General features: G+C 48.3%; 1 protein-coding gene and 1 non-coding gene across 2 annotated transcripts in view; one reads left to right on the top strand and one right to left on the bottom strand.

The window, feature by feature from the left end:
* The first annotated feature begins 207 nt into the window (after positions 1–207).
* Positions 208–25,760, top strand: part of COLGALT1 (collagen beta(1-O)galactosyltransferase 1) — a 35,414-nt gene continuing 9,861 nt past the window's right edge. Inside the window, exons 1-6 of the mRNA XM_060252640.1 lie at positions 208–445; positions 4,326–4,436; positions 8,118–8,235; positions 14,447–14,581; positions 17,401–17,605; positions 19,197–19,316. Coding sequence (XP_060108623.1) covers positions 237–445; positions 4,326–4,436; positions 8,118–8,235; positions 14,447–14,581; positions 17,401–17,605; positions 19,197–19,316 — 898 coding nt within the window. The 5' untranslated portion in view covers positions 208–236. The remainder of the gene's footprint in view (positions 446–4,325; positions 4,437–8,117; positions 8,236–14,446; positions 14,582–17,400; positions 17,606–19,196; positions 19,317–25,760) is intronic.
* On the bottom strand, positions 11,582–11,648 carry TRNAS-GCU (transfer RNA serine (anticodon GCU)). Its single transcript has one exon. It is a non-coding gene; the product is annotated as a tRNA-Ser (tRNA).

Raw genomic sequence — 25,760 nt, 5'->3', positions numbered from 1 at the left:
CCCGGAATCCAAGGGGGGTTAGATCAGAAAACTCTGCCCAGGAACGGACACGGCGCTCCCTTACTTTGCCGTCGCTTCAGTCGGCGGGCAAAAACCCCTCCTCTTAAAGGGAAGGCGCAGGCAGCCTTTTGGGCCCCTCTTTCCCCGCCCCTTCCCGAAGCCCCGTCTTCTTTCCACGCCGCCGCGCCCCTTTAAGGCGGCCTTTCCCGTCGGAGGGCAGCCAGGCGAGGGGGACCATGCAGCGCCGGGGCTTGGGGCTGTGCTTGCTGCTGCTGCTGGGGCTGGCGGGGGGCTACTTCCCTGAGGAGCGCTGGGTGCCCGAGTCGCCGCTGCGGCCCCCGCGGGTCCTCCTGGCGCTGCTGGCCCGCAACGCGGAGCACTCCCTGCCGGCGGCGCTGGGCTGCATCGAGCGCCTGCGCCACCCCAAGGACCGCATCGCCCTCTGGTGAGTTGGGAGACAGAGAGACGGGCTTCCTCGCGAGGAAGTCCCTGTGCAACGACTCAGTGGGCTTTTCTGCAGAGCAAGCCTGTAAACTAGAGGTCACCTTTTTGTTGCTCCCTTGAAACCGCGCGCGAGGAGTGGGGGGTGGGGATGGTTTGCAAAAAAAAAGTTTTTGCAAAAAAAATAATAATCGGAATTTGGAGTTGAAGACAGGCTTGGTGGTGGTGGGGGAATAACAATAAGCAATAAAAATAAATTCAGGGGGTGGGGGGAGTAGCCGTGTTGATCTGAAGCAGCGGGACGAAGTTTGAGCCCAGTGGCGCCTTGAAGACCAGCAAAGTTTTATTGTGGGTTTAAGCCAGGTGTGGCCAAACTGTGGCTCAGGAGCCACATGTGGCTCTTTCATACCTATTGTGTTGTTCTTGAAGCCCACGCTGCCCGGTTTGGAGGCATCTGTCTCTTTAAATCACTTGTCCAAGCCAAGCCAGCTGGCAGCTTGGGAAATGCATTTAAAGTTGCTTTCTTTCTACCTCCCCATCTGTTTCCTTCCGTCCGTCCTGCAGCTCTCAGTCATCTGATGTTCATGTCTTGCAGCTCTCAAACATTTGACATTCATGTCTCGTGGCTCTCAAATATCTGACATTTATTCTGTGTGGCTCTTATATTAAGCAAGTTTGGCCGCCTCTGGTTTAAGCTTTGGTGTGCACGTCTGTGCATCCAAAGAAGCGTGTGGTGGACACAACAGCTTATACTTTGAATAAAACTTGGTTGGTCTTCAAGGCGTCTCCGGACTCAAAACTTTATTCAGTGGCAAAAAAAGCTCTTTCAGGTAATAAAAAGTTGCTTGTTATAGTGTCTCTGAGCGTGTGCAGAGTGGCCCCTGCGGAAGAGTTACTTTGGTTTCTTTAAAGCGTGATCTTTAAATTTGTTTCATAGCATTCTTCAGTATAGGTCGACAGGAGATGTTTCACCCCTGAGCGGCCATAGGGGAAGTTACCATTTAGCATGCAATTTAACTGGTCAGGCAAATATAGTAAGATGCAACTAACATACAATCAATATCATGAAGTTGACCCTGTTTTGCATAACTTTTATGGTGGTTAAAAAAGACTACCTAGATATGATTTATGGGGCTTTTCTTTCAGAAATCCCACATCTGATACAAAACGGGGAACTCATGAACATCCAGAAATGTTTTTCCTTCACTGAAGGCCAATATATGTGGTTTAAGCGTATGGGCCACACATATGCTGTATGAATCTTTTAAAAATGTGCTTTCAGTCTAGTTGTCTTTACATGTTCAGTGCGCTTCTATAATTGGTTGCTACAAAGTCGATTTATGTTTCGGCACTTCTTATAAACATTCTTTCTGGCTCTCACCGCTTCTTCACATGCTCAAAGATGGGCTGCTTGTCAATAGGGACAACCAGCTCAAGTACACGGTGCCTCTGAGCATGGACGGAGTTGTCCTTTCCAGCAGGCATCTTCCCTAAAGTCAGGAAGTAATGAAAACACAGACCACGTAATTCTAGCTTCGCGCACTCCTGTTCTGGCAGTCGGCCAAGTGAATGAAATTTTAGACAGGCCACTGAAATCCGACAGCAGAAGGCGTTGATCTGACCAGGGTGTGTGGAGACTGTGGGCTGATTCATACGTGGCCGTTAGGTTTAAGCAAAAAAAAAGAAATTAGCAGAGTAATGTGGTTATTTTGTATCAGATAGGCAGGATTTGGCTAACACTCTCTTCCCAACCATAGCCTAAGGGCACATAAGTCACGATGAAGTCATGAATGTTTTTAAGCGTGCAGAAATGTTTGGAGCGTAATGAACTTATTACAGCACAGTCCTAGGCAGAGTTATAACCTTATAAGTCTTTAGGCTTGCATTGTCAAAATGCAAATTGTTAACTGGTTTGGGAATGTCTTCCTGGATCCAAATGAGAGTATCGAGATCAGTGGTCCCCAGCCTTTCTGGCCCCGGGGACCAGCCCCAGGGCCGGCTGGTCCACCGCGGCCCCAGGGTTAGGGTGGGGGCACCGAATTCAGCCTCATCCCCCACCCTGCAGTGCCTCACCGTCCCGTGGTGCCTTCTCCTCCTTCCATTTTTACAATATTGAGGCTGGGGAAGGGGCCATGAAGCACCTTCTGGGCTCTGTAAAGGTCAACCTCACCCCCCCCCCCCGTCACCGATCGCCTGATTGGTGGGGAAACTGCAGCAGTGGCTAGTGGCCACTGAAAAAGCCACGCTGCCCTTGCTTCCTTCCCACTTCCTTCCAGGGCAGGGGAAGGAAGTGGGAAGGAAGCAAGGGCAGTGCCGGTTTTTCAGCAGCTGCTGGCTGCCACCGCCGTGGTTTCGCCTGCTTTCCCCGCCGATCAGGTGAGGGGTGTGGGGGGGTTGGCCTTTACAGAGCCCAGAAGGCACTTCATGGCCCCTTCCCCACCCTTAATATTGTAAAAATGGAGGGAGGAGAAGATGCCACGGGGGGGGGAGGTGCTATGGTTGGGGGGGCAGGGCCAAGAGGGGGGCCACCAAGGCTGGGCTGCTTGGTTAAGGACAGGCCGCGACCTGGTACTGGTCTGTGGCCCCGGGGGTTGAGGACCCCTGATCTAGATGCCAGTTTAAAACTGTGTAATTTTGACCCTGGGATTTTAGGTAAAGGAAGACTAAAGGCGACTTAAGTAGCTGTCTTCAATCCATTGAAGAACATGAAGCAAGGGAAATGTCCCTATAGTAGCTTGAACTCCCGCAGAGTGGTTTCTTTTTATTTATTTACAGAATTTATATCCTGCCTTTTAGGCCTTGTAAGGGCCACTGAGGCAACTAGTTGAGTAATACAAACACACCTTAAATTTAATTGCTTTTATTTTTTATACTTCTGTTTATTTGTATTGTGTTTGTATTTAATAATACTTGATATATGTTGTGTTTTAAATGTTGCGAGCCACCCCAAATCCCTAAGAGGAAAGGCTGCGAGGTATATATTAAATGAATAAATTTAAAAAGTATTAAAACCAAACAAAGCCCTCTCAGTGAAACAAAAAAAAGCTAAGATGCAGAAATATGTGTATATTTTATGCCTGTCCCTGGCCTTTGGAATTCTGACAGGGGAGGTGGTCGCAGCCACAAAATGTCTGCTCCAGGCGGTGGAGCTAGCCACACGGAGGAAGCCCCAGTGCAGGGGTAGCAGGAAGGGGTTAATTTTAAACACAGCCTGGGAAAGAGGAGTGAGAGAGAATAAAACCAACATTTGGGTGGCAGATGCTGCTGAAACAGGTGTTGTTTTAATTTGCCCAGCCAATCAGGCACCCTGTTGGGCAAGAACCTCACCTGACTCTGCCTGCTTTCTGAAAACGCTTGATGGGCTCTAGGAAAGGTTGTTGATGTGTCAGAGCCCCCTGGCCTGGTGTTTTAACCTGTGTTGACATAGACTGTAAAGTCGTTTCCTGGGGCATTTTGTACATGCAAAGCTCAGCATCTTTGGACCTGTGCCCCAGTGGGGGTGGGCTGCTGCATACCCCTGCAGCCTTCTTCCTTCTATTTCCCTGCTTCTTGCCCTCTTCAAATAAGCAGTGACCAGGCAAAGAGAACAACTTCCATCCACAGTTCACCTTACCCTCTAGACGATGCTGCAGATTACCTCCTCGGTCTTTATGGTTCCCTAACATTTATGGTTTTTACCACAGAGGCTAGGGGAAATTCCTAGAGAGTCACTATGTGGAAGCCATCTTTCTCCTGCTCCTCATTTCCCTAAGGACTGAAAATTAGGGTTCTGGGTAGGTAAATGGGAGGCCGATTGGGGGGGGGGTGTCACATGACCTGAAGTGAGTGACTTTGGAGTGGTGGAAGGGGTGCCAGGCTGTGTCTCATTGTCCCCATCTTTGCAGGGTGGCAACTGACCACAATGTGGACAACACAACAGCTGTGCTTCGGGAATGGCTGGTCAACGTTCAAAGCATGTACCACTCGGTGGAATGGCGGCCCATGGAGCAGCCCAGGTGAGTGAGGGAGCATGAAGGGGAGAGGCATGTGGTCTACCTGGGCATACTGTAGGGAAAGTGGAGTAGAGCTTAGGCAAAACAAAAAACCCTGGACACTGGATTTGAAGCTGGAGCCGATTCCAAAGAAGTTTCATTCTAACTTGAGCTCTCTTCTGCAGTCTGCTTCCCATCTTACATTTGCTAGACACAGTAGTCTGGTTTGTAGATTTGCATGATCTTCCTCCTGCAAGTCTGCGTGTAATCACAGAGGTGGTTCCGACAGAAGTTTTGGTATATGGTGGGATGGAGAACATTCACTTCCGAGGTTCATCTGGAGCATGCAGAGTCTAAAAATTGCACACTGGGGCTCTGCGTGGAACAGAATCAGGCTGATAGCTCCTTCTAAGAAAGGTGCCTCATGTGATTCTTTCACATGTTTTGTGTGGCTCTCAAAGCCCCTGCTGCCCCATCGGCTGGCTTGGAGAAGGCATTTCTCTCTTTAAATCACTTCTCCAAGGCAAGCCAGTTGACTGCTTGGAGAATGCATTTAAAGTTAAAGTTGATTTCTTTCCATCTCTCCCACTCCTCCATTTATTTTCCTTCCTTCCTGGAGGCCCTCAAACATCTGATGTTAATGTCTTGTGGCTCTTAAACATCTGACGTTTATTCTATGTGGCTCTTATGTTAAGCAAGTTTGGCCACTCCTGGTCTGTAGGGAAGTGTATGATGTGCCCTGAACAAAGCAAGATTCTCAGTTCAGATAGTCCAAATTCTACTGCTTGTATAAATCAATGCTGCTGTAACACAACTGTTATTAGGGATGGGCATGAACCTAAAAATTAAAGTTCAAAGTTTGGGGCTGCTCCTGAAGTGAGCCAGAATGCCCCAAACTGGAAGCCATTTAACCCTACTTCAAAAAAGTGGGTAGCAAAACTGATGGGTTTAATGGCTTGCAGCCATTTAAACCTAACAGCTGACGGGCAGACCTACACCACTGCCATTTCAACCTAACAGCGGGGAGAGTGCGCCTGGCAGCTGTAGGCTGAAATGGTTGGCAACCATTTCACTTCCTTGCTTGGAAGCAAGGGACGGTGAAACCGAATGGTGAAATGGCTGCCAGCTATTTAAACTAACAGGTCAGCCGTGAAACCGGATAAAAGTCTGGCAAATGTTCAGGTAAGGCACCTTCCCTGAACATTGGTTTGAAGGCTCCAAACTGGGCCAGGTTCATGCCGAATTTTGGCTGGTGAACCTATTCATGCCCATCCCTAATTGGTATTGTTTTGTGTAATGCATTCAAATGCTTGCTAATTGATTTTGTTTTTTGAAAAAGGACATCTGAGAGTCTCAGGATGTTGAATCGTGGGGCCAGTATCACAAGTAGTGTTGGCACAGTTCTTGTTTGGCTGTGCAGAAAGAACGCCGATGCATTATTTATTATTTATTTTTTTTATTTGATTTATATCCCACCCTACCCCACCAAAGTGGGCTCAGGGTGGCTCAGCATAAAAATTCTAACAATAAAATTCAGAATTAAAATACAATAGTAGTTACATAGTTAAAACATTAATATCGATACATCAGTCCATATCAGTGTGCTATCTATAAACTTCCTTCAGTATTTTGGTGCCGGTCAGTTTATAAGCCAACCGGAAGAGGACTGTCTTACAAGCCCTGCGGAACTGTCCAATATCCCGCAGGGTCCTGACCTCTTCCGGTAACTGGTTCCACCGGCAAGGGGCTGTAATTGAGAAGGCCCTGTCCCTGGTTGACTAGAAGAGCATGACCATTCAAGGGATTTTCCACCCAGGGTCTACTGTGAATTCTCCATCTTGGAGCTCCAGCATAGAATGGATTAGACATGGCTCTGGGAGGTTAAAGTTACGTAAGAACTTAAGAAGAGCCCTGCTGGATCAGACCAGTGGTCCATTTAGTCCAAAATCCCGTCTGACACAGTGGCCAAACAGTTCCTCTGGAGGGCCAACAACAGGGCAGAAAGGCCGAGGCCTTCCTCTGATGTTGTCTCCTGGCCAGAGGTGGAATTCTAGCAGGAGCTCCTTTGTATTTTAGGCCACACCTCCTGATGTAGCCAATCCTCCAAGGGCTTACAAGGCTCTTTTTTGTAAGCTCTTGGAGGATTGGCTATACCAGGCTGGTGTGGCCTAATATGCAAAGGAGCTCCTGCTAGAATTCTACCCCTGTTCCTGGCACTGGGGTTTGGAGGTTGACTGCCTCGGAATATGGAGGTTCCCTGTAGTATCACGGCTAGTAGCCACTACCTGTCTTCCACGAATGAAATCTAATCAGGTTTATTGCAGTCGAAAGACCAGCAAGATTCACAACAGATAAAAAGACGGTTTTTTTAAAATTGATACATAAAAAGTAGGATCGCGAATAAAAAGGAAATTCACATTTCAACATTTAACATTTTCTTAGACAGTATCCTCCATGAATCTATCTAAAGCCGTTTATTCCTGTGGCCATCATTGGATCCTCTGACAGAGAATTCTACATTTTAATCACTCCCTGTGTAAAGAAGTATTCCTTTGGTCTGTTCTGAATTTCCTGCCCAGCAGTTTCATTGAATGTCCTCAAGTTCCAGCATTTGGAGAGAGGGAGAAAGATTTCTCTTTGAGAGCTCTCTCCATATCATGCATAATTTTATAAACCTCTTATCATGTTCCCCCCTACCCCCTTAAGTCATCTATTTTCTAAACTGCAGAGTGCCTGATTCTTCAGCCTTTTGTCATATGGGAAGTGCTCCAACTCCCTAATCATCTTGGTAGCCTTCTTCTAGACCAGGGGTGGCCGAACTGTGGCTCTTTCACACATATTGTGTGGCTCTTGAAGCCCCCACTGCCCCCTCAGCTGTCTTGGAAAAGGCATTTCTCTCTTTAAATAACTTCTCCAAGCCAAACCAGCTAGCAGCTTGGAGAAGGCTTTTAAAGTTAAGGCTGTTTTCTTTCCACCTCTCCTTTCCCCATTTCCTTCCTTCCTTGCCTGCCTTGCAGCTCTCAAACATCTGACGTTCATATCTTGTGGCTTTCCGACATCTGACTTTTATTCTGTGGTTCTTACATTAAGCAAGTTTGGCCACCCCTGGAATAGACCAAGAGGTGCCCAAACTTGCTTAACGTAAGAGTCGCATAGAATACAAGTCAGATGTTTGAGAGCCGCGAGACAGGAACGTCAGGTGTTTGAGAGCCACAAGGAAGGGAGGAAGAAGTGAAAAGAAAGTAACTTTAAATGCATTCTCCAAGCCACCGGCTGGCTTGGCTTGACTTGATGAAGTGATTTAAAGAGACAAATGCCTTCTCCAAGCCGGCTGATGGGATGGTGGGGCTTTTGAGAGCCGTACAATATGTGTGAAAGAGCCAAACGTGGCCTCCGAGCCACAGTTTGACCACCCCTGTTCTATGCTTTTCCCAGCCCTTGTGATATTCCTTTTGAGATAACAGTGGAGAACCGTTCAACCACCTTACTCAAAACGACTATTCGGGCATGTTCTCTGTGGCAGAGAATCATTCCTCTGTCTGTTAGTCCCCAATTCTTTGGAATACTAAATACTAATGCACAGAAGTCCTCTTAATTTCTAACAACTATATCTTCAGCCCAAGTGCGGAGTTATGCCAGTGCTTGGAAGGTGGGGAGCATTACTGCTTTCAGAGACCTGACCATGGGCCTCATTTTTCCTAGCAGGTCTTACCCAGACGAAGACGGCCCCAAGCACTGGTCAGATTCCCGTTATGAACACATTATGAAGCTTCGTCAAGCGGCTTTGCAGTCTGCCCGGGACATTTGGGCTGATTACATCCTGGTAAGGAAGAGTAGGTGGCACGGAAGTGCCTTGGGAGGAACTGGACTATACATGGCTTTATTACCGAGCTAATAGGATTGTAGCAGCCCCGTGGCGCAGAGCGGTAAACTCTGCAGTCTGTGCTCTCTGCTCATGACCTGAGTTCAATCCCGGCGGAAGCTGGGTTCAGGTAGCCGGCTCAAGGCTGACTCAGCCTTCCATCCTTCCAAGGTTGGTAAAATGAGGACCCAGTTTGCTGGGGGGAAAGTGTGTAGATGACTGGGGAAGGCAATGGCAAACCACCCCATAAAAAGTCTGCCGTAAAAACGTTGTGAAAGCAACGTCACCCCAGAGTTGGAAAGGACTGGCATTCCAAAGTGTTCACACCCTGCTTGCTCTTTCCTTCTTGCTCCCAGGCAAAAACAACACAAACAAAAAAAGCAGCTGGGATGGGATTTCAGGGTAAATCCGGAGCCAACCAAACAGCTGTTCTCCAAGAGAGTCAGCCCCTGGACTTCACATGCTTTGTACTTCCACTCTGAAATTAGGTGCTGGCTTGTAGCCCAGAAAAGCCTGGCAGGGAACAACTTATATATCCGTACCCATCGTTAGGGTTAGTGGATCGTGCCTTTCTGCCTTGCTCAGTGGATCGTTCCTCTCTGCCTTGCTTTCTGCCTTGCTCAGCGGTGCCCGTTTCTAGTAGGCGCACGTCCAGCACGTTAGGTTTCTTCTAGTCCCAGTGGGACTGTAATAGCAACAGGCATATATCTGAGCTCTGGCTATGGTCCTTACAGGATAACAGACTTAGCAGCTGTTTCCTGCAACCATCGTGCCTTCCAGTAATTCACAGGTGGAAACCGTCTTCTTTTCCCATTCCTGTAAATGAAAATAGCCCTGACCTGGATGTCTCAGGCTAGCTCTATGTTGTTGGATCTCAGAAGCTAAGCAGGGGTCAGCCTTGGTTCGTGTTTAGATGGGAGGCCACCAGGGAAGTCGAAGGTCATTATGCAGAGGCAGGCAACGGCAAACCACCTCTGAACAGCTCTTGCCTTGAAAACCCCACGAGAGGTCATCAAAAGTCAGTGGCAACTTGGCAGCACTTTGTTATTATTTAGTATTGTATTGCATTGACCTGAATGACCCAGGCTAGCCTGGTCTCCAGATCTCAGAAGGTAAGAAGGGTCAGCCCTGGTCAGAGCAAGTCCAGAGTTTGGTGTAGTGGTTAAGTGTGTGGACTCTTATCTGGGAGAACTGGGTTTGATTCCCCACTCTGCCACTTGCAGCTGCTGGAATGGCCTTGGGTCAGCCATAGCTCCCACAGAGGTTGTCCTTGAAAGGGCAGCTGCTGGGAGAGCTCTCTCTGCCCACCTGCCTCACAGGATGTCTGTTGTGGGGAAGGAGATTGTAAGCTGCTCTGAGACTCTGATTCAGAGAGAAGGGCGGGGTATAAATCTACGTCCTTCCTCTTTTGTGCAGAGGCAGGCAACGGCAAGCCACCTCTGAGTGTCACTCGCCTCCTGCGGGGTCATCATGTGTCAGTTGTGACTTGACACAGCATGTTGCATCACCACCATCCCCCTTTTATGTTAATCACTGCCAGAGTGCCCCCCCCGATATATTGCACGATGCAAAATGGTGTTCTCCACTCGTGAAGTTGCAGCACGTCTTGCACTGTTTGAGAAGCAGAGATGGAAGAAGACAACATTGGATTTATATTCTGCCCTCCACTCAAAGACTTAAAAGAGTGGCTCACAATCTCCTTTATCTTCTTTTCCCACAACAGACACCCTGTGAGGTGGGTGGGGCTGAGAGGGCTCTCACAGCTGCCCTTTCAAGGACAACCTCTGCCAGAGCTATGGCTGACCCAAGGCCCTTCCAGCAGCTGCAAGTGGAGGAGTGGGGAATCAAACCCGGTTCTCCCAGATAAGAGTCCGCGCGCTTAACCACTACACCAAACTGGCTCTCATGGTTGTTTGTCCTTTTGTTTCAAGACAAGGTGTGGAAACATGATCATCCTGCGCCCCTGTCATTTCCTTTTGCACCCTTAGAAGCTCATTCATTCACACATCTTGAGCAGCGGAAAAAGGTCATGTTCTTCAGGTTGTTTTGGACACAAGGGATAAAAGGACTGAGGCACAATTATTGCCAAAGTAATCCTAGGATCATTATCTCTAAGCCAGTAAAACACATTCCAAAATAAGCCTGATAGTAATAAGTGGCTTAATATAGTAATCTCTAATATTTTAAACCCTGGCCCCAACGGTGACATTCAAGCGGAATGTGAAATGGTTGTGTCCATCTTATTAAGTCCTGTTCAAAAATGTTACTTGTAAACCATAGAGCAGGGGTGTCAAACATGCAGGGGGGGGGGAGAGGCGAATCAGGCCCCCAGAGGACTTCTATCAGGCCCCTGAGAAACTGGCTGTAATCGGCTTCCTTCTCCCTCTATCTTGCTTTCTTCTGCATCACAGCTTGCTCAATCATGCAGGAGCTGCAGAGCAAAGTCTCTGTTTTCTCCATTGGCTGAGGCTCCTCCCTTGGGGAGGAAGGGGGGGGGAAGGCAGAGTATGCTTTACCAGACTCTCTCGATTGCACAGCAGAGTTATGAAGCCAAGCCTCTCTTTCTTCTATTGGCTGAGGCTCCTCCTCCTCCTGGCCCCCTGAGGAAGAAAGAAAAGAGCCAGAACTTCCTTTGGCCAGTTCCCTGGATCACATGGGAGAGATACAGAGAAAGCACCTTTAAGACCGAGTGCTCATGTTTTAAGTTTTTTTCTAAACTCTTTAATTGTGTTTGTGTCCTTTATAAAGTTTATATCTCTGCTGCCCATTCTTAAGTAGGTACACGCACAGCCCATCCTGGCCCGATATGGCCCGGCTCAACAAGGTCTCATTTATGTCAGATCCAGCCCTCATAACAAATGAGTTCAACACCCCCACATAGAGAGTAAAATACTTAATTTTGCAAATGGAAAAGCTCTACAGTAGCACAGAGTAGTTAAATATACATATAAGAAGGGTAAAGATCTCAGGGGAAACTACCACTACTTTCCTGCATGTGATTGATCAAAATGAACCTCACTGCTGACCATGGACCCCAATATGGCGGTCTGTGACCTGACAGTCACCTTTGCACAAAGGACAAGATGTGCGTGTCCCCCCTCCCCCCCGCACAATTCAGAGATGCAATGGCTGTAGCAGCTACCCAAATACTTCATGCTGGAACTTTGAAATCATCCATAGACATATATGAAGCTGCCTTCTACTGAATCAGACCCTGGGTCCATCAAAGTCAGCATTGTCTACTCAGACTGGCAGCGGCTCTCCAGGGTCTCAAGCTGAGGTTTTTCACGCCTGGACCCTTTTTAGTTGGAGATGGCAGGGATTGAACCTGGGACCTTCTGCTTAGCAAGCAGATGCTCTAACACTGAGCCACCGTCCCTCCCCAAAACAGTAACCGCGGTGGACTCCTTAACAGATACTAGAAAATTAGAGTGGTCTTTGGCAAATAGGGGTGGATACCAACGCTCCCTCTAATCTCTGGTGTCTTGTGAGCAAAAATTCTACTTTGTGAGCTACTGGCATTAAAGTTGTGTGCGAGCGATTTGGCTACTGCATAAATTAGTTTGCTCTGGGGCCATCCTTCCGGAGTGAAGACAAAAGTGTGTGAGCTGGAGGCTGAAAAACTGTGAGATAGCTCACACTAACTCAGCTTAGAGGGGACACTGGGGTCTGCATGGCGTAGCCTTGAAAAACAGGTGCAGGGAGCAAAAAAAAAATCATGCGATATCCTTCAGCCAACATACTTGGTTTCCAAATGCATGAAGAGCGCCGAGCCTTTTCTTATGCAGCCAGGTAGCTAGCTTCTTTGGCTCCTCTGCTCCCTAGTATTGGCTGCACCCTCAGGTGGAATTCACCAGATTTGTTATCTAGCTGAAGTTCCAAATAGACTGATTTATTTGATTGATAGATTTATTTGCCAGGCAAATTCAGAAACAGGTCTGCAAAGAAGAATCACGCCCTTGCCAGGGGTGTTCCCTTCAATTATACTTTTAGGTTACAGCAGGGCTTTTTTTTTGTAGCAGGAACTCCTTTGCATATTAGGCCACACAACCCGATGTGGCCAATCCTCCAAGAGCTTACAGGGCTCTTAGTCCAGGGCCTACTATAAATGCCTGGAAGATTGGCTACATCAGGGGGTTGCAGCTTAATACGCAAAGGAGTTCCTGCTACAAAAAAAGCCCTGGGTTACAGAGCAAAAGCTGCAGCCAGAACCAAAACTTACAGCTTCTGAGTAAAGTTCCCCTACACGTTCCAAGGGCCTTTTAGATTAAAGCAGGGCTTTTTTTGTAGCAGGAACTCCTTTGCATATTAGGCCACACACCCCGATGTAGCCAATCCTCCAAGAGCTTACAGGGCTCTTAGTCTAGGGCCTACTATAAATGCCTGGAGGATTGGCTACATCTGGGGGTTGCAGCTTAATATGTAAAGGAGTTCCTGCTACAAAAAAAGTCCTGAGTTACAGAGCAGAAGCTGCAGCCAGAACCGAAACGTACGGCTTCTGAGTAAAGTTCCCCGACACGTTACAAGGGCCGTTTGCACAAACCAGCATCTTTGGTGTCTGTTAAAGTCCCTTGGAGTTGTCTTAGTTGACTCCCCTAAATAAACTTATCTCAACACAAGCTTGTTCTCCTTTGTACTTCTGCTTTTGCCAGGAGAGGCATGCTTGCAAGTTGCAAAACAATTAAATATGGCATTAAATAAGCCAGACTTCCATTTTCATACTTCAACTTGATGATCTCTCCTCACCCCTCTTGTCTGTCTGGAATGCTTCTGGCATGTAACTCTCAGGGGAGGAAGTTAAATCTTCAGCCTTTATTGTGGTATCTGAACAGATGCCGTGTATTGTGTGGATGCCTTGACCTGGATTGCCCAGGCTAACCTGATCCCAGAAGCTAAACAGGGTTGGCTGTGGTTAGTATTTGGGTGGGGCACCACCAAGGAACACCAGAGTCACTATGCAGAGCCAGGCAGTCACATGCTACCTCTGAACATCTCTTGCCTTGAAAACCCTACGGAGTCACCGTAAATCGACTTCAACTTGACGGCACTTTCTGACACATTATATGTAATATGTGCGTATTTTAGCTAGGAGCCCCATGGTGTAGAGTGGTAGGCCGCAGTACTGCAGTCCAAGCTGTGCTCACGACCTGAGTTCGATCCCGGCAGGAGCTTGGTTCAGGTAGCCGGCTCAAGGTTGACTCAGCCTTCCATCCTGCCGAGGTTGGTAAAATGAGGACCCAGCTTGCTGGGGGGAAAGTGTAGATCAGTGGTCCCCATCCCTTTTGACCCCAGGGACTGGCCGGCCCACCCACTGCAGCCCCAGGGCCAGCAGGGTTGGGGTACCGAATTTGGCCTCTCCCCGCCCTCCCTGCGCGCCTCCTCCTCCTGGCCCCCGGGGCGCCTCCTCCCTCCATTTGCACAAGTTTAAGGCCGGGGAAGGGGTAGTGAATCGCCTCCCTGGCTCTTTAAAGGCTGATCCCCCCCCCCCCCGCTGATCGGCAGAGGAAACAGTGGCAGCAGCACAAGTGACCCGCTGAAAAAGCGCCGCCGCCCTTACCTACTCCCCACCTCCTTCCTGGGTGTGGGAAGGAAGTGGGGAGGAGGCAAGGGCAGCGTGGCTTTTTCAGCGGGTAGCTCACGCTGCTGCTGCGGTTTCCCCAGCTGATCGGCGGGGGTGGGGGGAGGGAGCTGGCCTTTAAAGAGCCGGGGAGGTGCTTCACCACCCCCGTCCCCGGCCTTAAACTTGTGCAAACGGAGTGAGGAGGAGGAGGCGCCATGGGGGGGGGTGGTGAGGCTGTGCGGGACAGCGGGGCTGTGCGGCCCAGTTGCTAATGGGCTGGGGGCCCCTGGTGTAGATGACTGGGGAAGGCAATGGCAAACCACCCTGTAAAAAAAAAAGTCTGCCAAGAAAATGTCCTGATGTGACATCACCCCATGGCTCAGTAACGACTCAGTGCTTGCACAGGGGACTAGCTTTACCTTTTTATTACAGCTAGCCAGGCTAGAAGTGGCGGTAACATTGATTGAAATATATTAGTGGGTAAGCTGGCTCTCCTTGCTGGCAATCTCTTAAAAGGAGTCATTCCCCCGAGAGTATTATGGAATCCTCAAAACTGAAAATGGAACCGCTGCTTTAAAACTGACTCGCCTTTTCCTCTGCATGATTTGGCAGTTTGTGGATGCGGATAACCTCCTGACAAACCCCGACACCTTGGGTCTTATGATAGCCGAAAACAAGACTGTGGTGGCACCGATGATGGATTCGCGGGCAGCTTATTCAAACTTCTGGTGCGGGATGACTTCGCAGGTATGCGGGTTGCAGAATCTCTGGTTTGGTTGGATTCCTCATTTATGCCAGCCCGTGGCAGTCCAGGGTGAACTGCAGCAGTGGTTGAAACACCTCACAAATTCTCTGGATGAGGAGAGGGGGGGGGGGGGGATATGTGTATTTTTAGAATGTTGTTGCAATCAGTAGAAATTTTTATTTTGCTGCAAGTTGTTATAGTTTCTATTTTATTGCTTTGTATCAGCCACGCCAAGATTATAGGATGAACACATTTTAAAGAAACATAGGGCGTTTTCGCACTGACCTTAATCGGCAGCGACGTCCCTCTTCACCGCGCAGGATCTGCGCGGATTTCGCACCAATTGCTGCGGAGCACCCGGAAGAGCCGCAGAGTCCCGCGGCTTTTGCGGCGCAAATGGAAACTGGTTTTTGGCGGTTTCCATTTGCGCCGCAAAAGCCGCAGGACTTTGCGGCTCTTCCGGGTGCTCCGCAGCAATTGGTGCGAAATCCGCGCAGATCCTGCGCGGTGAAGAGGGACGTCGCTGCCGATTAAGGTCAGTGCAAAAACGGCCATAGAGATTTTAATGTCTAAGAAGAAGAAGAAGACCGCAGTTTTATACCCCGCCCTTCTCTCTGAATCAGAGTCTCTGAGCGGCTTACAGTCTCCTATATCTTCTCCCCCCACAACAGACATCCGGTGAGGTAGGTGGGGCTGAGAGAGCTCTTGCAGCAGCTGCCCTTTCAAGGACAACTCCTACAAGAGCTATGGCTTACCCAAGGCCATTCCAGCAGCTACAAGTGGAGGAGTGGGGAGTCAAACCCGATTCTCCCAGATAAGAATGTTATTGCTTTGTATCAGCCACACCAAGATTGTAGGATAAACACATTTTAAAGAAACAGAGATTTTAATGTCTAACAAGAAGAAGACCGCAGATTTATACCCCGCCCTTCTCTCTGAATCAGAGTCTCAGAGCGGCTTACAGTCTCCTATATCTTCTTCCCCCACAACAGACACCCTGTGAGATGGGTGGGGCTGAGAGAGCTCTCCCAGAAGCTGCTCTTTCAAGGATGACTCCTATGATAGCTATGGCTAACTCAAGGCTATTTCAGCAGGTGCAAGTGGAGGAGTGGGGAATCAAACCCGGTTCTCCCAGATAAGAGTCCACGCACTTAACCCTACACCAAACTGGCTCTCTGATTCCCTGTTAGACTCAATTTGCATTTTTTGGTTGCCGGCATAATGTTCAAGGTGGGGCTTGAATGTGCATTTCATTTCCCCCAGATGCATGCAATAAGATGTGTCCTTCGAGTATTGTGCTGGGAACTCAAATGCTGAGGAGCCTGATTTGGATTGGGATCGCTGCGAACAGAACAAGGGTGCTTTTGTCCCCCTGCCAATGTTATTAATTTCCCAACCTGAAATGGTCCCAGAAGAATACTGCTTGCCCCATTAGGGAAACCTTTGTGTATCTCATCAGTAGGAGCTTTTCCACATTCTCATTTTCTTCACTTTTGAAGTTCCTGTTTCTTCAGGGTTTTTGTTCTGTCTCACATGGGTTTTGCTCCCTGTAGTACTCAATTTGATATTACACCAGTTTATGGTCAGCATAAAAAACTTGCAGTTTAACCCTGCAGGGAGATATGCTGGATCTAAACTGGTGTAATATTGAATTTACCACTAGAGGGAACCAAACATATACAGAATGGGAAAACACCCCCCCCACACACACACACAAAAGAAACAGGAACTTACAAGTGAGGAAAATGAAGATTTAGTAAAACCTTTGATAGGGGAATCCCCAACAAAGCAAGGAAAAAACAAAGAAAAGACCTGAGTTTAATCCTCGGCAGAAGCTGGGTTTTCAGGTAGCCGGCTCGAGGTTGACTCAGCCTTCCATCCTTTCGAGGTCGGTAAAATGAGTACCCAGCTTGCTGGGGGGAAAGTGTAGATGACTGGGGAAAGCAATGGCAAACCACCCCGTAAAAAGTCTGCCGTGAAAACGTTGTGAAAGCAACGTCACCCCAGAGTCGGAAACGACTGGTGCTTGCACAGGGGACCTTTCCTAGGACACTATACAGGGCCTCCAGTATCTTTCGACTTTGACCCAATGATGATGCAGGTGCAGCTTAAGGCTTGACGTTTACCATTCGCGTTGAAGCCCAAGATAGACGCTGAACTCAATTGACTAATTGCTCAAGGGGTTTTGGAACCAGTGTCCAACACTCAGTGGGAAACCCCAGTCATCACACCGATCAAGCCAAACAGGGCTGTTCACATCTTATGTAGCCAATCCTCCAAGAGCTACAGGACTCTTAGTATGGGGCCTATTGCAAGCTCCAAGAGGATTGGCTACATCAGGAGTATGTGGCCTAATAAGCAAAGGAGTTCCTGCTACAAAAAAAGCCCTGGATAGTTGTATGTTTGGCTCCATGTGCTTGCACTTCCCGGCATGGAATTCCAGACATATGCCTGATTGGATAGACCTGGGAAAAACATAACATGTAGATTGCCCTGTGGAGAAGCTTGTCAGGTATATTCTCATCTCCGTTCTCGGCTCTCAGTCACTCTGTTACTACTAGTTCCAACAGTCCCTCACTTGTACATCTGTCCTCATCTCTAACCGTGGGGCTGAAATCTTTTTGGGTATTGATCGGTTACAGCGAGCCATTTGCTTATCTTTCCCATATGGTTTTGCGTGCTGTTTTGGCCGCTGTGTGACACAGAGTGTTGGACTGGATGGGCCATTGGCCTGATCCAACATGGCTTCTCTTACGTTCTGGGCCACGGTAGTTCCTTTACAGGACAGCTCACATGACGTTTCCCTTTCTGCTTCCTTCAGGGCTACTACAAACGCACCCCCGCTTACATCCCCCTCAGGAAACGCGACCGCCGGGGTTGCTTCGCTGTCCCCATGGTGCACTCGACCTTTCTCATCGACCTGCGGAAGGAGGCCTCCCAGAACCTCGCCTTCTACCCGCCTCACCCGGACTACACGTGGGCGTTCGATGACATCATTGTCTTTGCCTTCGCCTGCAGGCAGGCGGGTGAGTCGGGGCCTGGAACTCTGCTTACAGAGGAGAATATCAGCCAGTCTGGGGCCCCAGTTCTGCGCTGGGATGATGTCGAATGAGGCCTGATTTGTTCACTTGCTGCTTTCCTTCCATACCTTAAGCTGAGAAATGCTGATTGAAGGGGGCAACCACAGTGAAACATGACGATTGTTCATTTATAGCAGGGGTCCCCAATCCCTGGGTCGCGGACTGGTCACTCTGTTCTGTTAGCATGGCCTGTTAGCAACCGGACCGCACAGGCATGGCACTCTTGGCTTCACGGACCACAGACCTGGGAAGCTGGGAGCAGTGGGGTGGGATGATCTCCTCTGAGCCTGGCTTCCCAGATGGGTTTGGAGGGGAGCAGCCTTGCTCTGGGGCTGCCTTGGAGCAAGACAAGAGATGCCGCACCACCTCTTTCGCCCATCCGGGATCCAGGCAGATGAAAGAAGTGGCATGGCCTTGCTCCAAGGCTGCCTCCCCTTGCAGGCGAGGTGGCAGAATCAGCCCCAGTCTCCCCTCATTTAAAGACCCCCATGGTGGACAGGGGCATGGGTGGGGGGAGGCCAGGGGTGGCAAAAACCACAATGCTGCCCCCCCGGTCTGTGGAAAAATTGTCTTCCATGAAACCGGTCCCTGGTGCTAAAGAGGTTGGGAACCGCTGATTTATAGGATTGCCTTGCAAATAATTTAAAGGGTCTTTGTACATTTTCCCAAATTGCATGCTCTTGTGCAACACCTAGTGCTTTTACTCCATATATTATAGTGCCTAGAATGGGTGTCGAACACATTTGTTATAAGGGCCGAATCTGATCATTGACACTAAATGAGATCTTGTTAGGCTGGGCCATGCGTGTCATAAAATGCCAGGTAGCAGAGGTCTAAACTTTATAAAGTGCACAAACACAATTAAAAGATTTGTTAAAATAAAACATGATTAAAATGTGAGCACTCATTGGTCTTAAAGGTGCTTTCTTTATATCTCTCCCATGGGATCCAGGGAGCTGGGCAAAGGAAGCTCCGGCTCTTTCCTTCCTTCCCTAGGGAACCAGGAGAGAAGGAGCCTCAGCCAATAGAAGGGAGGGAGGCTTGGCTCAGTAGCTCCTGTGCGATTGAGCAAGCCTGTCAAAGCAAACTCTGATGCAGAAGGAAGCAAGAGAGAGGGAGAAGGAAGCAGATGACAGCCAGTTGCTCGGGGGCCTGATAGGAGCCCTCTGGAGGCCTGATTTGGCCTCTGCATCACATGCTTGACATCCTTAATCTAGAAATTGCTTGCACAACATCTTGTACGAATGGAAAAGCCAAATAGGGATTCAGTAAATCAGACTTAGTGCAAGTACCTAGTTCACTCTCTTTCTTGCGCTTCTGTTTGTGCAAGAGTTCTAGCAAAAGGGGAAATTTCACACTAGATTCCAGCCCAGGGTGTTGAACTCTCTGGATTGCAACTCTTCTGGTAGTTGTTAAAAATTTATTCAGCATCACTCCTGCTGAGGCCAAAAAAGTTGGCCCAAGTTTCGTAACATATGTGGGGAATCCATCATGGTCCTGTATGCTTACTCCCATGTTCATTCCCCGTTGCTTGCAGAGGTCCAGATGTACGTGTGCAACAAAGAAGAGTATGGCTCCCTGCCTGTGCCGCTGCGATCCCACAGCACCTTGCGTGACGAGGTAGAGAGCTTCATGCATGTGCAGCTGGAAATCATGGGTGAGTGTTCAACAAAACGGTGGTGTTCCTGTTGCTCCCTACCACCGGTTTCAGCTAACTGGTGGACCTGTATTGTGTTAATCCCTGTTCTGTGTGAAGTTTATGCTTTATAGGGCATGGGGGTGCATTAAAGACAGTTATGAAGTCTCCTCTAGGGAGAGTGCAAGGGTGTCTGCTAGGGGTATGCGTTCGGTATGAACCGAACCAAATAAATATCCGAAAATGCCTTACTGGTATTTTTCGGATATTTATTTGGTTCGGTTCATACCGAACGCATACCCCTACCAGACACCAAAGCTCTGGTATTACTGGTATTTTTTGGGTATTTACTGGTATACTGGTATTTTTTGGGTATTTATTCGGCTGAATGCAGATTAGATAGTGTGATGCAGCTACTGTTATTGGTGGCCTGAATAAAGAAGAGGAGATTGGATTTATACCCTGCCCTTTACTTGGAGTCTCAGAGCGGCTTAAAATCTCCTTTCCCTTCCTCTTCCCACAATGGAAACCATGTCAGGTGGGGCTGAGAGAGTTCAGAGAGAACCATGACTGACCTAAGGCCACCTACTGCATGTGGAGGCTTGGGGAAATCAAACCTGGTTCTCCCAGATTAGACTCTGCCACTCTTAAGCACTTCACCAAACTAGCTTTCTAGTACTATTCAGCTTTTATTTAATCCAACTATGTTGCTGAGTCATGCTGCCACCAAAGTGGCAGCGCAGCTTGGAGAAGGCATTCCCTTCCCTTGTGGAGGCATGTCGCTGAAGCTCTGAGCATCTTCTTTTACTTACTTAACCAGGGCCTTTTTTTTGAGCTGGAACGCAGCTCTGGATGGCTTGGCATTAGGGGGTGTGGCCTAATATGCAAATGAGTTTCTGCTGGGCCTTTTCCACAAAAAGCCCTTTTTGAAAGAATGGTGGCATCAGGTTGTGTGGCCTAATATGCAAATGAGTTTCTGCTGGGCTTTCCCCACAAAATGCCCTTTGTGAAAGAATGGTGGCATCAGGGTGTGTGGCCTAATATGCAAATGAGTTCCTGCTGGGGTTTGGGGTTTTTTTAACCAAACAAAGCACATGGCTGGCATTCAGTGGGAGCAGATTGTGGGTCTTTAATAGAGGACATTTAAATAGTAGACGTGCGTAGAGTGCCCAGGTATTTCTAAGTCAGGTGGTGGCTTCCAGGTGGGAAGAGGCTGTGGCAGTTCGAAAGCCTTTGGCTGCAGTCACACGCACTAAATGATGCACTTTCAACCCGCTTTCAGTGCACTTTCCAATTGGATTTTACTGTGTGAACTGGCCAAATGCAGTTGGAAAGTGCGTTGGAAGCGGATTGAAAGTGCATTATTCAATGCGTGTGATCACAGCCTCAGACAGAACTTCTGCTCCCCTTTATACCTCTTCAGCGCTTTCCAGCACAGGCAGTTTCCACATTCAGCTGTGAACCGATGGTGGTGTGTGTCGGATCATGAAGTCAGTGGTGTATGCATGCAGGAATCAGCCCTCTGGCTTCCAGATTTAACTTGCTGAACTCAGCGTTTCTAGCAATGAGCCTTTTTCATTTGATTGGAGAGGGAGACACAGCATCTTATGCCATTTGTGATCCCCCCCCGCCCCCAAGTGCACCATAAGCATTAGCAGCTGAGCACACATAATGGAAAGTTCAGGTGGTGTTTGTTTAGAAATGGGAAACACAAAGCTATTTTAATTCAGAGTTTGGTTTAGGAATGAGCATGTTCCGTCAGTAGGCGGTGGGAGTGACTAAGGACTTGTGTCTTCCTTTTGTTCTGATGCCAGCGTCATGAGAGATTCCCTCCCACATATAGTTAGAGGACATGAACTGAACATATTTAAAAGCTTTGCTTTTGCAAAGATGTTCGGCAACAGAGTTCTCCGGGATTTATCTATTAAACGGAGATTAACAACCTTTAAGGAGCCCCGTGGTGCAGAGTGGTAAGCTGCAGTACTGCAGTCCAAGCTCTGCTCACGACCTGAGTTTGATCCTGGCAGAAGCTGGGTTCAGGTAGCTGGCTCAAGGTTGACTCAGCCTTCCATCCTTCTGAGGTCGGTAAAATGAGTACTCAGCTTGCTGGGGGCAAAGTGTAGATGACTGAGGAAGGCAATGGCAAACCACCCCATAACCGAAAGTTTGCCAAGAAAACGTCATGATGTGACGTCATCCCATGGGTTGGTAACAACTCAGTGCTTCCACCTTTTACCTTTATAACAACCTTTAATTCTGATAACACAGAAGAGCAAGGGGGTGAATTTGGTTCCTTGAACCATAAGCAGCGAACCAGATAGAACACCTGGAAAAAAGCACCTGGAGAGCCAGTTTGGTGTAGTGGTTAAGTGTGCGGACTCTTATCTGGGAGAACCAGGTTTGATTCCCCATTCCTCCACTTGCAGCTGCTGGAATGGCCTTGGGTCAGCCATAGCTCTGGCAGAGGTTGTCCTTGAAAGGGCAGCTGCTGTGAGAGCCCTCTCCAGCCCCACCCACCTCACAGGGTGTCTGTTGTGGGGGAGGAAGGGAAAGGAGATTGTGAGCCGCTCTGAGACTCTTTGGAGTAGAGGGCGGGATATAAATCCAATATCTTCTTCTTCTTCTTTATCATTTACTGAGATAAGAAGTTATTTTTTATTAAGCTAGGCAGAAAAGGGTATAGGCATGAAAATCCTACAATTACTGTGAGGATAAATGCTAAAATTATCAAAGTGCCTAGCATTGTTTAATCATAATATAGCAAGCAATAGTTTTAAAAAAGCAAAATAGGCTTCAGCTGCTTAACTCCTTGTTTTTAGGGATTATCAAAAAGCCCAAGTTAGCCTCAAGGAGACCTCATCTGATCATCTTCTAAGACTTCCATCCAGAGAAATCTGATTTGCACGTCACAGAAGTGCATATTTGTTTTAAAAGTCAACTCTCTCTAAATCTGTTCTGTCATATTTGGTCATGGACCACAGCTTAGAGGGAGCTTTGCCCCCAGGCACTGTGCCTAATGGAGAAGTTGGGCCTGCAACAGCAAATTGTCTCTTGCTTTGAAAACCGTATGGGATTGCTGCAAGTCGACTGCAGCTTATTTGAGACCAAGGTTGGGCAAACTTGCTTAACATAAGAACCACACAGAATAAACATCATATGTTTGAGAGGTACAAGACATGAACACCAGATGTTGGAAGGGAGGGAGGAGAAGGAAAGCAAGCAAATAGGGGGAGAGAGAAGTGGAAAGAAAGCAACTTTAACTTTAAATACATTCTCCAAGCTGGCCGATGGGGGCTTTGAGAGCCACACAATGTGTGCGCAAGAGCCACATGAGCCACAGTTTGGCCACCCCCTGCTTTAGACACATATACACATCCTCAATGAGCTTCAGTGGACTTAGAAGGGTGTAAACTGATAGCCCCCTAAAAGTGCCACTGAAATGACAAAGCACTCTTTTTTTGAGTGCCTTTATTTGCTGGCTCTGGCCCTTCTAATTCAGGGCACCGGGACTAGTCTACCATGCTGAACCTGCCCTCCCAGGACCGCCTCTGGTATCAAAGAGCCTCTGTGTTCATCCAGCAGCCTTTGGGTTCTGGAGGAGGTTTCTGGACTCCGTGCCTTGAGGACGCTTTACAGTCGCGCTTTGTGCAGTCTGTGGCTGGACAAAGATCCCTTTATGAAATCCAGCTGCCCTCAAAGCGGGGATGGTCACTGCTTTCCCATAGAGGCTGAGGTGAGAGAGCTGAGCAAACAACCCTCTTTAATTAACGACCGCTCGCTTTGGAGGATGAAAGACGACTCCTGCATGCATTTGAACTGGCTGTCTGCCCTTTTTGGGTTAAAAAAAAGGTTTTGTAAGCAGCGGATCATTCCCTGGCACAGTAAACCCAACAGCTAAATAAGGAACATACTCATATATGCCGGTTCTGAGTTGGTACAGTCCTCTTGCTGGGCTGTACTACCTTGGAATGCACGGGGAGGGGATATTCATATATGCTGGTTCTGATTTGGTACAGTCCTCTTGCTGGACTGTAGTATCTTGGAATGCCTTGGGGAGGGGATATTCATATATGCCGGTTCTGAGTTGGTACAGTCCTCTTGCTGGGCTATACTATCTTGGAATGCACGGGGAGGGGATATTCATACATGCTGGTTCTGATTTGGTACAGTCCTCTTGCTGGACTGTAGTATCTTGGAATGCCATGGGGAGGGGATATTCATATATGTCGGTTCTGAGTTGGTGCAGTCCTCTCTCTGGATTCTACTGTCTTGGAATGTGCTCTTTGAGAATTTCCCATGCCAGAAGCTTCTTGTATGTGCAGATAGTGTGCTCAGGAAGAAAATTTCTGTCTAGCACACAGGGCTTTTTTTTATAGCAGGACCTCCTTTGCATATTAGGCCACACACCCCTGATGTAGCCAGTCCCCCTGGAGCTTACAGTAGGCCCTGTACGAAGAGCCCTGTAAGCTCCAGGAGGATTGGCTACATCAATGGGGTGTGGCCTAATATGCAAAGCAGTTCCTGCTACAAAAAAAAGCCCCGCTAGCCATATTGGCAGGGAGGAAATGAATGTGCCTCAGGAAGCAGGAGGAGCAGCAAGAGATTCTAAAGAGTTCCAGAGGGGGGCTGTCTTAGTCTGCTTTAGAACAGTTAAGATTTGCACCTTAAGAGACCAACAGGGGTTTCAGAATGTGAGCTTTTGAGAGTCAAAGCTGTGTTTGTCTGACTCTGGTAGAAGGGAGCTTTGACTCTTGAAAGTTTATATAGCCTGCCCTGCCCTGGATGCCTCATCAGATCTCGGAAGCTAAGCAGGGTTGACTCTGGTTAGTACCTGGATGGGAGTCCACCTTGGAATACCAGCAGTTGGGAGGGCAGGGTAGGCTTTAGTCAACCTCCTCTCTGAATGTCTTGCAGGCCCTGGTAGAGAAGAAGAAGACTGCAGATTTATACCCTGCCCTTCTCTCTGAACCAGAGACTCAGAGCGGCTTGCAATCTCCTATATCTTCTCCCCCCACAACAGACACCCTGTGAGGTGGGTGGGGATGAGAGAGCTCTGACAGAAGCTGCCCTTTCAAGGACAACTCCTACAAGAGCTATGGCTGACCCAAGGCCATTCCAGCAGCTGTAAGTGGAGGAGTGGGGAATCAAACCCTGTGGTGCTGAGAGAGCTCTCACAGCAGCTGCCCTTTCAAGGACAACTCCTACAAGAGCTATGGCTGACCCAAGGCCATTCCAGCAGCTGTAAGTGGAGGAGTGGGGAATCAAACCCTGTGGTGCTGAGAGAGCTCTCACAGCAGCTGCCCTTGCAAGGACAACTCCTACAAGAGCTATGGCTGACCCAAGGCCATTCCAGCAGCTGCATGTGGAGAAGTGGGGAATCAAACCCGGTTCTCCCAGATAAGGGTCCACACACTTAACCACTACACCAAACTGGCATAGGTCAGTCAGTAGAGGTTGCCATGACTTCCAGATGTGGTTGGACAGACAGACACAAAATACAACGGAAGGAAAGAAAGAACCCTGAAATGTCTGTTGGTGTCTTAAGGAGCTATTGGACTATAATTATGGAGATTTAAAAGATGTTAGTGAGACTACATTTACTTATTTATTTGTATAGTTGAGGCCCTTTTTAACCTGCATTTTTTTAAACGCCAAAATAGTACCCACCTTGCTCTAAACTTTCATTGTCTCTGGATGGGAAGGTGGTTAATTTTTATTCTCTTTTGTCTAAACGCAGTGGGCAAATGAGACTCTTGGCAAATAGCGACACCTAGTGGTGAACACAGCATATGGTCTCCAAAAGTTGTAGTGCAATGAAGAGCCCCCCCCCTCCCCATAGCTGTTCTTTCCAAAAATTCTCTGCTTCCATGCACCAATGTCTATAAATGCATCCGATCCAGGTGAGCAGCCGTGTTGGTCTGAAGCAGTAGAACAAAGCAGGACTCCTGTAGCACCTTTAAGACCAACAAAGTTTTATCCAACGTGAACTTTCGCGTGCACGGACAGTTCCTCAGACAAACTGAAATGAAACTTGCCATACATATAAGGCAGATATTGAACAGCAGGTTTCATTTCTGTTTGTCTGAGGAAGTGTGCGTGCACATGAAAACTCACACCTTAAATAAAACTTTGCTGGTCTTCAAGGTGCCACTGGACTCAAACTTTGTTCTAGAAATGCATCAGCTGGTGTACTTTTCCATAATGCGTTCCCCTTCCAGCACCAGTCTGGTATAGTGGTGAAGTGCGTGGACTCTTACCTGGGAGAACCAGGTTTGATTCCCCAGTCCTCCAAATGCAGCTGCTGGAGTGACCTTAGGTCAGTCATAACTCTCTCAGAGCTGTTCTGCTCAAGAGAAGTTCTGGGAGAGCTCTCTCAGCCCCACCTATCTCTCAGGGTGTCTGTTGTGGGGAGGGAAAGGGAAAGGAGATTGTAATCTGCTCTGAGACTCCTTTGGCTAGCGAAGG

This window comes from Heteronotia binoei, chromosome 13 (genome assembly GCF_032191835.1).
Source record: "Heteronotia binoei isolate CCM8104 ecotype False Entrance Well chromosome 13, APGP_CSIRO_Hbin_v1, whole genome shotgun sequence".
Classification (NCBI taxonomy): Eukaryota; Metazoa; Chordata; class Lepidosauria; order Squamata; family Gekkonidae; genus Heteronotia; species Heteronotia binoei.
Note: the sequence above shows the minus strand (reverse complement) of the source record. Positions and strands in the feature narration are given on the sequence as shown.